Genomic DNA, 14,467 nt, shown 5'->3' on the forward strand with positions numbered 1-14,467 from the left:
AAGGAACCCATAACAAAACCAACCAAAATAGAAAGAACAGTGGACAGATAGCATAAATACTATGAAATAGTTGGTTTATGATTTACACACACTACTATGCAACACTCCTCAAAAAACATACAAGAATGAACTCATACTATAAATATGCGACAAAATGAACAAAGCTCACAACATGTGCCATAGAAGGCTGATACCCAACAGAAGAACATGACCTGTGCTGTGCAAACAACACACAATACAAAAACTAATACAACAGAAGACTCAAACCAAATCCCATAACAAAACATACTGATACAATACAATATCCCCCACCAACAAAAAATGCAGCACACACCACCCCACTAACACAAAGGTGCAACAAAGATGCAATAGAAAGTTGCTTAAAACTATCAGCTGTTGAAAAATAATAGTGGTGATGATGTTGATGTTGGTGACGAACATTACCTTACCTCAGTTTATGAGCGACAGGAGTTTCCGAAGAAACTCTGGTTGTAACAGTGAATATAAAACTGGACCTTTTAAGGAAAAGCCTCTTGCTCAGAAGTGGTTCAGTAAAGATGCAGACTGACCACAGCTGTTATCCTAATACAGCATCAACAGATAATAGAGTAAGGAGGAGGAAATGGACCAGCGAAGAAAACAGGATAGTGATGCAATGCTACTTAGAAAGTGAACCTAAAAGAAGGGGCTATAGAAAATGGCTGTTAACACTTTGGGTAGAGAAGGGTACGTTTAAAGTGACTGAGCAGAGATTAGTAGATCGAGCTTAATGTTATTAGAAGAAGAAAGTGGATGACAGAACTGGAGGTAGAAGAGATCACAAGAGAACTGGTAAAGAAAGTAGGAAAGACAAACAACAACAAAGAGACATAGCTCAAACCAAAGAAGAATCTAAAGGAAAAAATAATAGCACATCCAATAAAGAAGAGACAACTGGCACCAGTGACTTAAGTGATGTAAGTGAGGAAGATCAGATTTTAGATGAGTTGTAGGAAGTAATGAGTAAAGAAGTAAGAAAAAGGTTGCCAGCATTAAAAGGCATCAATGGAAGGAAGCTGCTAGAAATAACTAGGAAAGTATATTCTGTTATCAGTAGGATAGATACTAAAAATATAGGAGACACTAACTTATTGATTTATGCAGGAGGAGTAGGAGTAGTTAGTAAAAGATTAAATATCTCACAGGGAAAGATTAAAAAAGACCAAATGTAGAAAAGGAGACTAGAAAATAAAGTGAAGACTTTAAGACAAGATCTGAGTAAAATAGAAACCTGGAAACTGAACAAGTTAGGAAACACAAGATGCAAATCTTCCCTTGAAAAAAGATACTTAGTCAAATAGAAAGGATTTGGGACAGCAATAGAAGAGTTGAAACAGCGTATCATAGCAGTAGCAGGCAAACTCTCCAGATATCAGCAAAGAATAGATCTGTATCAACAGAATAGATTATTTGAGACAGACCAGAGGAGATTTTATAACCAAATAAATAGTGGAGAATGAAGTAACTGAAGATGAGAAACCTAATGCAAAAGAAGCTAGAAATTTCTGGAGTAATATTTAGGATAAGCCAGTCAATCATAATGGAGAGACAGTAGGGTTAAAGAAAGTGAGGGAAGAAGTAGGGAGTAAGAAGCAACCAGATCTAAGATTAACTAGTGCATTAATGAGTAAAGTGTTAGGAAAATGCCGAAATAGAAGGGCCCAGGACCAGATTTAATTCAAGGGTACTGGCCAAAGAAATTTAGTAGTTTACATGGGAGGCTGAGGGAACAACTTAAGGATTGCCTTAATGGAGGAATAATACCATATTGGATGACTAGAGGGAGAACAGTACTCATTATGAAAGATAAAAGCAAGTGTAATACAGCAAGCAACTATAGACCAATCACTTGCTTACCATTAGTGTGGAAGCTTTTAACAGGAATGCTTTCAGAAAGCATTTACGAGCACCTTGACAACCAGAATTTACTGCCAGAAGAACAAAAAGATTGCAGGAAGGAGAAAAATCTAACAATAGCATGAATAGATTATAAAAAAGCCTATGACATGATCCCACACTCATAGCTAAGTGAATGTTTGAGTATATTCAGTGTAGCAGACAGCATAAGAGAATTAATTAGCTTTAGCATGAAGAAATTAAAAGATTGCAGGAAGAAGAAAAATCTAACAATAGCATGGATAGATTATAAAAAATCCTATGACATGATCCCACACTCATAGATAAGTGAATGTTTGAATATATTCAGTGTAGCAGACAGCATAAGAGAATTAATTAGCTTTAGCATGAAGAAAAGGAAAGTTAATATCAAAAGAGGAATTTTCCAGGGAGACTCATTGTCCCACTTAATATTTGTCTTATGTTTTTGATCCTCCTCAGTTTAGTATTAAGGAAGGCAAAAGCAGGGTATCATTTCAGAAATAGTAAAGGAAAAATTAACCATTTACTCTACATGGATGATCTGAAGCTTTTTAGGAAGAATGAAAAAGAGATAGATTCCTTAATACAGACTGTAAGACTCTTCAGCAAACATATAGGCATGGAGTTTGGTATAGCTAAGTATACAATATTAGTCATGAGAAGGGGACAGGTAGTCAACAGCAAAGGCATCCAATAACCAGATGGTCAGACATTAAAATCTTTGAAAGGAGGAGAGAGTTATAAGAATCTAAGAGTATTAGAATCTGACAGAGTACTAACTATAGAAATGAAAACGAAAATTGAGAAGAAGTATATCAGAAGTGTGAGGAAGCTAATGAAGTCAAAACTAAATGGTCCAAATCTAGTGAAGGCTGTAAATACTTGGGCAGTATCATTACTTAGACACTCAGCAGCTTTTGTAAATTGGACAAAAACTGAATTAGCAAAGCTAGACAGAAGAACTAGAAAGGAATTCAACATGAATGGAGGACTCCACCCAAGGGCAGGAGTAGCAAAATTATACTTACCTAGAAAGGAAGGCAGAAGAAGGTTAATATCAGTAGAAGATTGCATGGAGTGAGCTAGAGTAAATATAGACTCCTATGTAAGTAATAGTGAAGAAAGTTTATTAAAAGCTGCTAGAGTCACAGTAAGACAGAGGGAAACCAAAAACCCAAACCAAGTTAAAAACCAGAAGAAAAGAACAGAAGTTATCTGACTGGCAGGAGAAGGCACTGCATGGTAGATTCTCAAAAATAGTTGCAGCAAATAGTAGTAGTGAGACATGGTTATAACTGCAGAAAGGAAAGCTGAAAAGGGAGACAGAAAGTTTGTTAGTAGCTGCACAACATCAAGCATTAAGGACTAATTGGATAAAAGCCATGATAGACAGAAACCAAGTAGATTCCCAATGTACGTTATACAAATCATATGAAGAAAGCATTACTCATATGCTGGCACAAAAAAAATACAAGAAAAGACATGACAACCTAGGGAGAGTAATCCACTGGGAGCTATGTAGAAAGCTAGGATTTGACCATACTGATAAATGGTATGAAGATGAACCTAGCAAAGTTCTAAAAAGTAAGAAATCCAAGATGTTGTGCGACTTTAACATTCAGACTGACAGAGTAATAGAAGCTAGAAGGCCTGATTTAGTAGTAATAGATAAAGAGAATAAAAAGTGCCAGATAATTGAATTTACAGTCCCAAATGATGAAAAAAATCAATATGAGAGGTATAGAAAAGAAATACCAGGACCTGGCCATTGAATTACAGAGACTATGGAAAGTGTGGGTGAAATGTATCCCAGTAGATATAGGTGCACTGGGAACTATTCCTAAAGATCTGAACAGATGGATAGAGGAAACAGGCATAAAACCCAGTTTAGTACAGCTCCAGAAAATAGTGTTATTAGGGACAGCTAGGATACTTAGGAGTATTCTTGGCATCTATGGTTACTTGTTGTAGTCTGATGTTAGGATTTTTTTCTTTTCCAACAGTCTAATCTGTTGTGTGTATATGAAAATAATAATAATAATCCATTCCATTATAGGCACAAGGTCTGAAATTTGGAGGAAGGGATTAGTCCATTATATCAAGAGAGTGAAGATGTGTGGCTGAGAGAGTTGATAAGGCAGTATCATCTACATATCTAAGGTTGATGATGTTTATACTTACTCTTGACATTTCAGGTATGTCTTACATTCTTGTGATCTCAGTATACAGATTAAAAAGACTAAGAGACAGTACAAAGTCTTACTTGACCACTTTCTTAATTATTAATTTCCATGGTTCAGTTCTTACAAAACATTTTTGAAGTCTTTATCCACACATCCCAAGTCCTGAGAGAAATCTGGTCATCCTTTTTACTCTGTCAAATACCTTGGCATAGTTTGTAGAGCATGAATAAATGTCTTGATTTATGTCTGGAGCTTTTTCATTCATGGTTTGTATGGGGAATATTCATTCAGTTTCGTATTCCTCATCTAAAACCACTTTGTAGTTCTTTAGTTATTCTTGCTGTAATTCTTTACTGGAAAATCTTTAATATATAATGACAAAATATATGCACACTTTGATATATATTGCATTACATAAGTCGGTTATTTGATCTAGGTTGTGATTACCTAATGCCTTTGACTCTTGTGCTAGTATTACATCTGTTCCAGTGCATTGGGAAATTTATGGTCTTTTCTACTTTCTAAATCATTGGCCTTGCAAGTTATGAGATACTCTTCACTTGTACTGGTGCCAAGAAAATAAAACCCAGTACCATTTGTAAACTGGTTGATATCAAGTAAGGCATCCAGCCAAAGAAACAATATCAATATATGGACACAGCAGTCTGACTCATCAGGTCCTGACAAATTGTCCAATTCATGCCAGCAAGGAAACTGGCTGTTAAATGATGATGATGGGGATGATGCTGATATTTCAGAGTTGTACTGATCTGAGAGACTGTGTGTTGAAATTAGAGTAACTACATCGTGGCAGAGACGTTACCATTTAATAACTCATGGAGCTGTTAAATTCAATTCATACTTATTTCCTGAAGTGTCAACATTTTTGTCACATTGCTGTGATCTGGTTACTGACATAGTTCCACTGCAAATCTTTGAAAGTCTGTTAACAGCCAGTTCTTACAGGTTAAGAGTTTTATTTCCTTTTCTCTTTCTTTCTTTTTGTTTTTTTCATTTCATTATTCTTTTATTTTTTTTATTTTTTACTTGTTTCAGTCATTTGACTGTGGCCAGGCTGGAACACTGCCTTTAGTCAAACGAATCAACCCTAAAACTTATTCTTTGTAAGCCTAGTACTTTTTCTATCAGTCTCTTTTCCCAAACCACTAAGTTATGGGGACATAAACACACCAACATCGGTTGTCAAGCAACGATGGTGGGGACAAATATAGACACACAAACATATACATATATATATATATATATATATATATATATATATATATATATATATATATATATATATATATATATATATATATATACGATGGGCTTCTTTCAGTTTCCATCTACCAAATCTACCAACAAGGTTCTGGTCAGTGCGGGGCTATAGTAGAAGGCATTTGCCCAAGGTGTCATGCATGGGGACTGAACATGAAACCATGTGGTTGGGAAACAAGCTTCATACCACACAACTATGCCTGCACCTACCATCATTATTTTAACATCAACTTTTCCCTTCTTGCATGAACCAGACAAAATTTATTGAGTCAAATGCTCTTCCTGTTGCCAACCCTCATTTGTTTCCTGGTAAGGAAATATTTCCCCATGACCAGACTTGTTTATCATGGAACACTAGAAACAAACACCCTTGCTTGTATGGTGATGATGCTCATTTACAATCATTACATGATGTCTAAACAAGGATACACACTGGCATACACACAAACACACACACACACATGAACACAAACACACACACACACACACACACAAATACAATCACAAACACACACATACAAACAAACACACACACAAACACACACTAACGCATATACAAAAACAAACACACACTAACACACACAAACACACATACACACTAATACACACACACACACACAAACACACACTAACACACGTACAAACACAAACTAATACACACATACACACTAACACATGAACACAAACACACAAACACATACACAAGCACAAACACACACTAACACAACTACAAACATGCAGTAACACTCACAAACATACACAGTAAAATACATACACACCAACACACATGCTAACACACACGCACACATACACAAGTACAAACAAAACACAAACACACACTAACACAACTACAAACAAATACACAAACACATACACACACACACTAACACACACAAACATACACAGTAACACACACACAAACACACTAACACCCAAACACAAACACACACACAAACACAAGCACACACTAACACATACACAAGCACAAACACACACTAACACAAACACACACTAACACAAACACACACTAACACAAACACACTAACACAAACACAAGCACACACTCAAACACAAACACATACACAAACATGCAGTAACACTCACAAACATACACAGTAAAATACATACACACCAACACACATACTAACACACACACACACACATACACAAGTACAAACAAAACACAAACACGCACTAACTCACACAAAACACAAACACTAACACAACTACAAACTAACACACACACACACACACACACACACACACACACATGCAAACACACAAACACACATGCTAATACACACAGACACATTCACACTCATTCATATACATATTCATTTTATTTCCCCTCTTTTCTGTTACAAGTAAAGACATATATATATTTGTTCTATCCATGAAGATTGACTTCAACCCTTTAACCTTTTCATTACCAACCCGGCTGAAACCAGTTCTGGCTCTGAGTACAAATGTCTTGTTTTCATAAGTTTTGAATTAAAATCTTCCACCAAACCCTAGTCACAATTTATGTTCCTAACACTAACTGAATGATAACTAAGTTATTTCACTAAATTCTTTGTTATATTTAAAGTAATTGAAAGAAATACAGAGCATCTCAAAATAAATACAGTAACGAAAGGGTTAACCCTGTTCAGTCATTAGATGTCATTTTCATTTGATTTTCTTTTTGGCTTTTGTTTGTTTTTCTTTCATTTACAACTTTATTTCTATTAATGCCACCATTTTTACCTGGCTTTTTCTTTCTTTTTTTTTTTTCTTTTCTCTTACCCCTAAAAATTTCTTCCCCTAACAGGCATTATGAAAGATGTGAATGAAATAAAAGCTGAACTGAAAAACAGAAAACCATTATGATCTGCAAGATTCTCTTCCTATGGAAAATCTTCAAATCCTGTTTGTAGAATAAGAATGCAAAATGCTGAGTCTAAATGATTAACCTTTCCAATTTACTGAAATGTTTTGGCTTGAGGAAAAAATACCCACTTATTAATCATTGATTCAATGTTAATTTGGCTGTTAAATAGTGGCGGTGGTGGTGGTGGTGGTGGTGGTGGTGGTGGTGATGGTAGTAGTAGTAGTAGTAGTAGTAGTAGTAGTAGTAGCAGCAGCAGTAGTCATCGTCACCATATCTAATCAAAGAAGCTACATAGAAATTAGTTTTTAGCAGCTCTTCAGAGCATTCCCAATCATTTTCCTATCTTTCTGTTTTGTCTAATAATGTGGAGCTGGAAGATATTCCAAAGACATATGTCTCCTTTACAGAGTAATTACAGACAAGATTACCTCATTAAATTGGTCGAAGTTCGCATATAAAAACAGCTAAAAGATTTTATTGGTTAATAACAAAAATGAAATGGAACAAAATAAAATATAAGACCAGATAATTGAATTCAATACGAAATTTTTAACTCATTAAGTTGCCTGAGATATTATTTTTACATTAAAAATATCCAGCATTACCTATGTTTTAAGAATTACAATTCATTTGAAAAGAAAAAGAGAATATTTACTTACAAAACTTGAAATATATAAAGTCTATATCAGTCAATAATAAATTTGTTTTTTATTTGATACATTAAAATGTCCCAAGAGAGACATAAAATGTTGTATAAGTGTTTTTATGATAGAATCTGTCATTTGGTGACTTTGTATAATTAAATCTATACTTTGTGAAGGTGCGTAGCCTAGTGGTAAGAGTATTGCACTCATAATTGCTTAATCACGAGTTCAATTACCAGACCGAGCAGCACATTGTGTTCTTGAGCAAAACACTTCGTTTCATGTCGTTCCAATCCACTCAGCTGTAAATGGATATCCCTGTGATGGAATATTCTTCCAGTCAGGAGTAATGTTGGCCTGCACCTTCTAACCAGCAGGGCAGAATCATTCAAAAGCTAAAACAAAATAAAGTGCATTGTGACTAGTGATATATGTCACAGTGTGACAAGGCTGACCCTTTGAATTACAGGCACAACAGAAACAGGAAGTAAGTATGAGAGAAAGTTGTGGTGAAAGAGTACAGCAGGGTTCACCACCATCCCCTGCCGGAGCCTCGTGGAGCTTTAGGTGTTTTCGCTCAATTAACACTCACAACGCCCGGTCTGGGAATCGAAACCGCGAGTCCGCTGCCCTAACCACTGGGCCATTGCGCCTTCTAAGCAACCAACTATACACAGATTAACCCTCAGAAACAATTCTATACAATTTACCCAATGTAACTTATATTTTCACAATAAATTACTCCATATATTTAACTCTATGTATCCAACTTTTCACTATTCACATTGGTAGTGAGGTTCTAAATGATATTTGGTTTTTAGTAGGAGAAAGAAAAATGAAACCTAGTGGTAATTGTGGGCAACTCTCAAAGAAAAGTGGACAATGTTAAGAAATAAATTTGTTTTAGAAACATTTCTTTTATTTGTTTCAGTCATTAGGCTGTGGCCATGCTGTGGCACCACCTTGGAAAATTTTAGTCCAATGAATCAACCACAGTACTAATTTTTTTGAGCCTGGTACTTATTCTATTGGTCAGTTTTTGCCAAACTGTTAAGCTACAGGGACATAAACGCACCAACACCACTTGTCAAGTGGTGGGGGAGAAACACAAAGTCACACACACACACACACACATACATATATATATGACAAGCTTCTTTCAGTTTCCATTTACCAAATCCACTCATAAGGCTTTTGTTAGCTAGACACTATAGTAGAAGACACTTGCCCAAGGTTCCACACAGTGAGACTGAACCTGGGACCATGTGGTTGGGAAGCAAATTTTTTACCACACAGCCACATTGTAAATATACAAAAAGATACAAGAATGGTGGATCTGTTTAACTAGAGATAAGCTGGAACTAACCAACAACAACAACAATAAAATTACATGAGATCATTAACAGTGATGTTACAATGTTAACAATAAATTCTTTTCTAACATAAATACTAGAACTCAGATTCAAGAGAAGGATGTTGTGAACTGACTTTACCTCAGCACATAACTGGTATTTATTTTATTGTCCCCTCCACAAGGATGAAAGACAAAGTTAACCCAGGCAGTATTTGAACACAAGACATGTTAAAGTATGAATTTCACTAGGATGCTGGTAGTCTGTCCACCCACCACCCTCAACAATAAAGTAACAATGCAAACCAGTTATATAGCCTTTACCATCTTAATAAAAGGATATGTTGGTTGTGAGTTCCCTGTACACAGGAAAAACTAAATTATGACTGACCTGGGGTTAAAATAACAAAATAACAACATGATGATGATGATGGTGGTGGTGGTAGTGGTGGATTTAAAGGTGATGATGATGGTGATGGTGATGACGATGATGATTTTTTTTCTGACAACAACCATACCAATTTTTATAGTAGTGGGAATATAACTGGTTCAGTTAACTGATGAATCCTACAAATATTTGATAAAAGCAAATTGATTCTGATAAAGTCAATCCTAAGAGTATTCAAACACAAAACAGTGAGACACAGACGGAACTATTTGAATGAACTACATCTGACTCTCTGTTGGAGTTAAGCCCCATCATCAGCATCCTAATGAAATTCATACTTTAACATTTATAGACAAAGTTCTGGTATGTTGTTGCTGTTATTGATGAAAAACAATGATTTCTTTGTATGACATGTTCTTGTGCAAGGTCAAACAACAACAGTTGTAGTAAGATAGAATTTGTCTAAAACATTTGGCAGCATAGAGCTTTAACCATTACATCTGGCTTTCGTGCCGGTGGCATGTAAATAGCACCATTTTAAGTGTGACCGTTACCAGCGTCGCCTTCCTGAAAGACATTCGAGTGAGTTCGTTGCCAGTACCGCTGGACTGGCTCCTGTGCAGGTGGCACATAAAATACACCATTTCAAGCGTGGCTGTTGCCAGTACCTCCTGACTGGCCTTCGTGCCGGTGGAACGTAAAAGCACCCACTACACTCTCGGAGTGGTTGGCGTTAGGAAGGGCATCCAGCTGTAGAAACTCTGCCAAATCAGAATGGAGCCTGGTGTAGCCATCTGGTTCACCAGTCCTCAGTCAAATCGTCCAACCCATGCTAGCATGGAAAGCGGATGTTAAACAATGATGATGAGGAGGAGGAGGATCTCTCAATATGCAAACTAATTTGGGTAATATAGATATTCAATCATTATACTTCTTGATACATCATGCCTCCTTAAGGTGGCAAGCTAACAGAATCATTAGTACACCAGGCAAAATGCTCAGCAACATTTCATTCATCTTTATGCTCTGGGTTCAAATTTCACTGAGGTCGACTTCGCCTTTCATTCTTTTGGGGTCGATAAAATAAGTACAGTTGATTACCCTCCCCTAAAATTGTGGCCTTGAATATGTCTGGCCTCCTTTTGTGGGTAATTAAATAGTATACCAATTAATTATTTGAGTTGATTTAATCAACTAAACCATTCCTAAAAATCTATTGTCTTGTGACAATATTACAATATTACAATGCTTTTAGTATATTGGTATCAGAATATATACATTTTAGTACATTGTAATTGTAATAGCAATTACAGCCAAAATCTTCAGGTAATTCTTCTTTATAGTTATCCTCTGTCATCAGCATTCCGTTATCATTCTTTATTTGCCATATAAAGCAATAAAATGGAGCCTATAGCTGAAGTACTACATATGAATAGAGAGAGAATCAAGTTCAACACTTTAATGTATTTTCTGTCAATATTAGTCGAAAGTGAAGGCGATGAATTGGCAGAATTGTTAGCATTCTAGGCAAAATGCTTAGTGACAATTTGTCATTCTTTTCACCAAGGTCAGCTTTGTCTTTCACCCTTTTGGGGCTGATAAAATAAGTAGCAGTTGAGTACTGAGGTTGATGCAATCAACTTACTCCCCGCCACAAAACTGCTGGCCTTGTGCCAAAATTTAAAATCAATATCAGTCCAAAATGAAGGTAGCAAACTTGCAGAATTGTTAGCATGCCAGGCAAAATGCTCATCAGGATTTTGTCTGTCTTTATGTTCTGAGTTAAAATTTCCCTGAGGTCAACTTTACCTTTCATACTTTCAGTGCCGATAAAATAAGTACCAGTTGAGCATTAGGGTTGATGCAATCAACATACCTCACCTTCTGAACTAGCTGGCTATGTGCCAAAATTTAAAGCCAATATTAGTCAGAGTAGACTGATTCTCTAATTAACTTTTCATTTTCATTTAAATCAGTTAGCATCAATCATACAGGACTTTTGTAAAAAAGAGAAAAAAACAGAAAATTGAATTATATGAGGTTCCCTTTCCTTCATCCCATTATATTTGAAACAAATGTTTCAGTTACTTTTGGCTGGCAGAACTCACTAACATTTACAAAGAACTCTGTAATTTGAAATTCTAATGAGAGACAGTTTACTTTTACTTATCTCACAAAACCTGACCCCTTTAAAACAAAGTCTATGAAAGATAAAAACTGGTACTCTGTCAGTTATGATGATGAGGGTTCCAGTTGATCCTATCAACAGAAGAGTCTGCTCATGAAATTAACAAGCAAATGGTTGAGCACTCTACAGACACATACCCTTAGCATATTTCTCAGGGAGATCCATTGTGACACAGAATGTGACAAGGCTCTCCCTTTGCACTACAGATACAATTCATTTTTGCTAACTGAGCAATGTGAAATAGAGTGTCTTGTTCAAGGACACAACATGCTACTGGGAATCGAACTCACACCAAATACCCTAATCACTAAGCCCTACACCTTCACATAAGAGATATTATCCCAACAATTGAATAAGTACCATTGAGTAAAAGGGAAACCTTTGAAAAGTCTGTGCCTTGTCCCGACCAAAGTAAATTCTTTTCTATTTTTACTGCTTAGACAACAGAATCTATGCAGTTCTACTCCTTTCTGCTTAAATTAGCTATCGTGTGATAGAGCTAGAAATTTGTATTATAACAACAACAAATAGTGAAAACTAAATGCATTACAGCATTTAGTAGTGACTTCTCAGGTCTGAGTTCAAATATTTATGGATCAATTTTTTTTTTGTCCCTCTGTAGTCAATAAAATAAAGTGCTAAAATTTCAGTTCAATTGATAATCAAATTGCCTGCATGGCTGCATAACAAATCAATATAGAAATAACAAAAGCAAATACACTCTCTTTCTCTCTTGAAGTAGTAGTTTATTTTCCAGTTAAGTGAAAGAACATAGTTCAATTCCTGTTATGGGGTTTGTTACTCTTAAATTAATCATTTGTTAGAAACAGAAGAATTTCAAACAATATGTCCTCTAACATTTAAGTACATTGAAAGGCAAGTGGAGGCGCAATGGCCCAGTGGTTAGGGCAGCAGACTCGCGGTCATAGGATCGCGGTTTCGATTCCCAGACCGGGCGTTGTGAGTGTTTATTGAGCGAAAACACCTAAAGCTCCATGAGGCTCCGGCAGGGGATGGTGGCGAACCCTGCTGTACTCTTTCACCACAACTTTCTCTCACTCTTACTTCCTGTTTCTGTTGTGTCTGTAATTCAAAGTGTCAGCCTTGTCACACTGTGTCACGCTGAATATCCCTGAGAACTACATTAAGGGTACACGTGTCTGTGGATTGCTCAGCCACTTGCACGTTAATTTCATGAGCAGGCTGTTCTGTTGGTCAGATCGACTGGAACCCTCGACGTCGTAAGCGACGGAGTGCCAACAACACATTGAAAGGCAGCAAGCTGGCAGAATTGTTAGCACACTAAGTAAAATGCTGAATGACATTTCATCCATCCTTACATTCTGAGATCAAATTCTACTAAGGTCGACTTTGCTTTCACCTTTTCAGGTTTGATAAACTAATATTTAAGTACAAGTATTTTCCTGAGTTTAAACCTGTTGAGGTCAACTTTAGTTTATCACCCACTCAGTATTGGTAAGACAAGAATCAGTTGAAGAATCGTTAGCATGCTAGGCAAAATGCTTAGTGGTATTTCGTCTGTCTTTACATTCTGAGTTCAAATTCTGCCAAGGTTGACTTTGCCTTTCATCCTTTCAGGCTCGATAAATTAAGTACCAGTTGCGTACTGAGGTCAATCTAATCGACTGGCCCCTCCCCCAAAATTTCAGCCCTTGTACCTAGAGTAGAAAAGACAAGAATCAGTTGTATACTTGGGGCTAATTCAGTTGGCTACATCTCTCTTCTATAATCTGTGATCTTGTACCAGTATGAGAAATCAATAAAAGAAAGGAAAACTTACAAGGTTTTAACACTTTCAGGAGGTCCTTGAAGTTGTCCAATCACTGTCCCACGTTTGGTATTCTGAACCCAGCCAACACAGTTGTTGTTCATGGCCATTTCTTGCAGATGCTGGGGAACAAGAAAAAAAAAACAATAGAAAAAACAAAAAAAAAGCAGTAATAATAATAACAGGTTTACATTAAAAATAACAAAGGAGTTAATGAATGTATTTATCATCATTCCAGTGAAGGCACATGGCTTAGTGGTTAGAGTATTCAGTTTACAATTGTAAGGATATGAGTTCAAAAACCAGTGGTGCGTTGTGTTCTTTATTTCATGTTGCTCCAATCCACTCAGATGGCAAAAATGAATAGTGCATGTAATTCAAAGGGCCAGCCATGTCACATTCTGTGTCATGCTGAATCTCCTTGAAAACTATGTTAAGGGTACATGTGTCTGTGGAGTGTTCAGCCACTCAAACATTGATTTCATGGGCAGGCTGTTTCATTGATTGGATCAACTGGAACCCTTGTCCTTATAACCAATGGAGTGCCAGTAACATATATATATATATATATATATATATATATATACAGCAATGAGAAAATGGAGGGGAATATGCGGTATTCTTCAACTGCATGTCTGCAAGTTGATGAATACCACATATTCCCCTCCATTTTCTTATTGCTATATAAATTAAGGGTAAAATTTCCTTTCTTGGATTATATAGATATATATATAGATGAACAATCTTCTATGTACTATGCCGGATACGTGAGTGTTGGTTTTAATATGTTGAATTTTTTGTTTATTTTTATGTATCTTGACCATACTATATACTGATGATCAGAACTTAAATATTG

General features: G+C 36.2%; 1 protein-coding gene across 1 annotated transcript in view; it reads right to left on the bottom strand.

Annotated features, from left to right (window-relative positions):
- Positions 1 to 13,771, bottom strand: part of LOC106876148 (acylphosphatase-1) — a 16,639-nt gene extending 2,868 nt beyond the window's left edge. The window contains exon 1 of the mRNA XM_014924573.2: positions 13,624 to 13,771. Coding sequence (XP_014780059.2) covers positions 13,624 to 13,721 — 98 coding nt within the window. The 5' untranslated portion in view covers positions 13,722 to 13,771. The remainder of the gene's footprint in view (positions 1 to 13,623) is intronic.
- Positions 13,772 to 14,467: the final 696 nt, after the last annotated feature.

This window comes from Octopus bimaculoides, chromosome 11 (genome assembly GCF_001194135.2).
Source record: "Octopus bimaculoides isolate UCB-OBI-ISO-001 chromosome 11, ASM119413v2, whole genome shotgun sequence".
In the NCBI taxonomy this organism is placed as follows: Eukaryota; Metazoa; Mollusca; class Cephalopoda; order Octopoda; family Octopodidae; genus Octopus; species Octopus bimaculoides.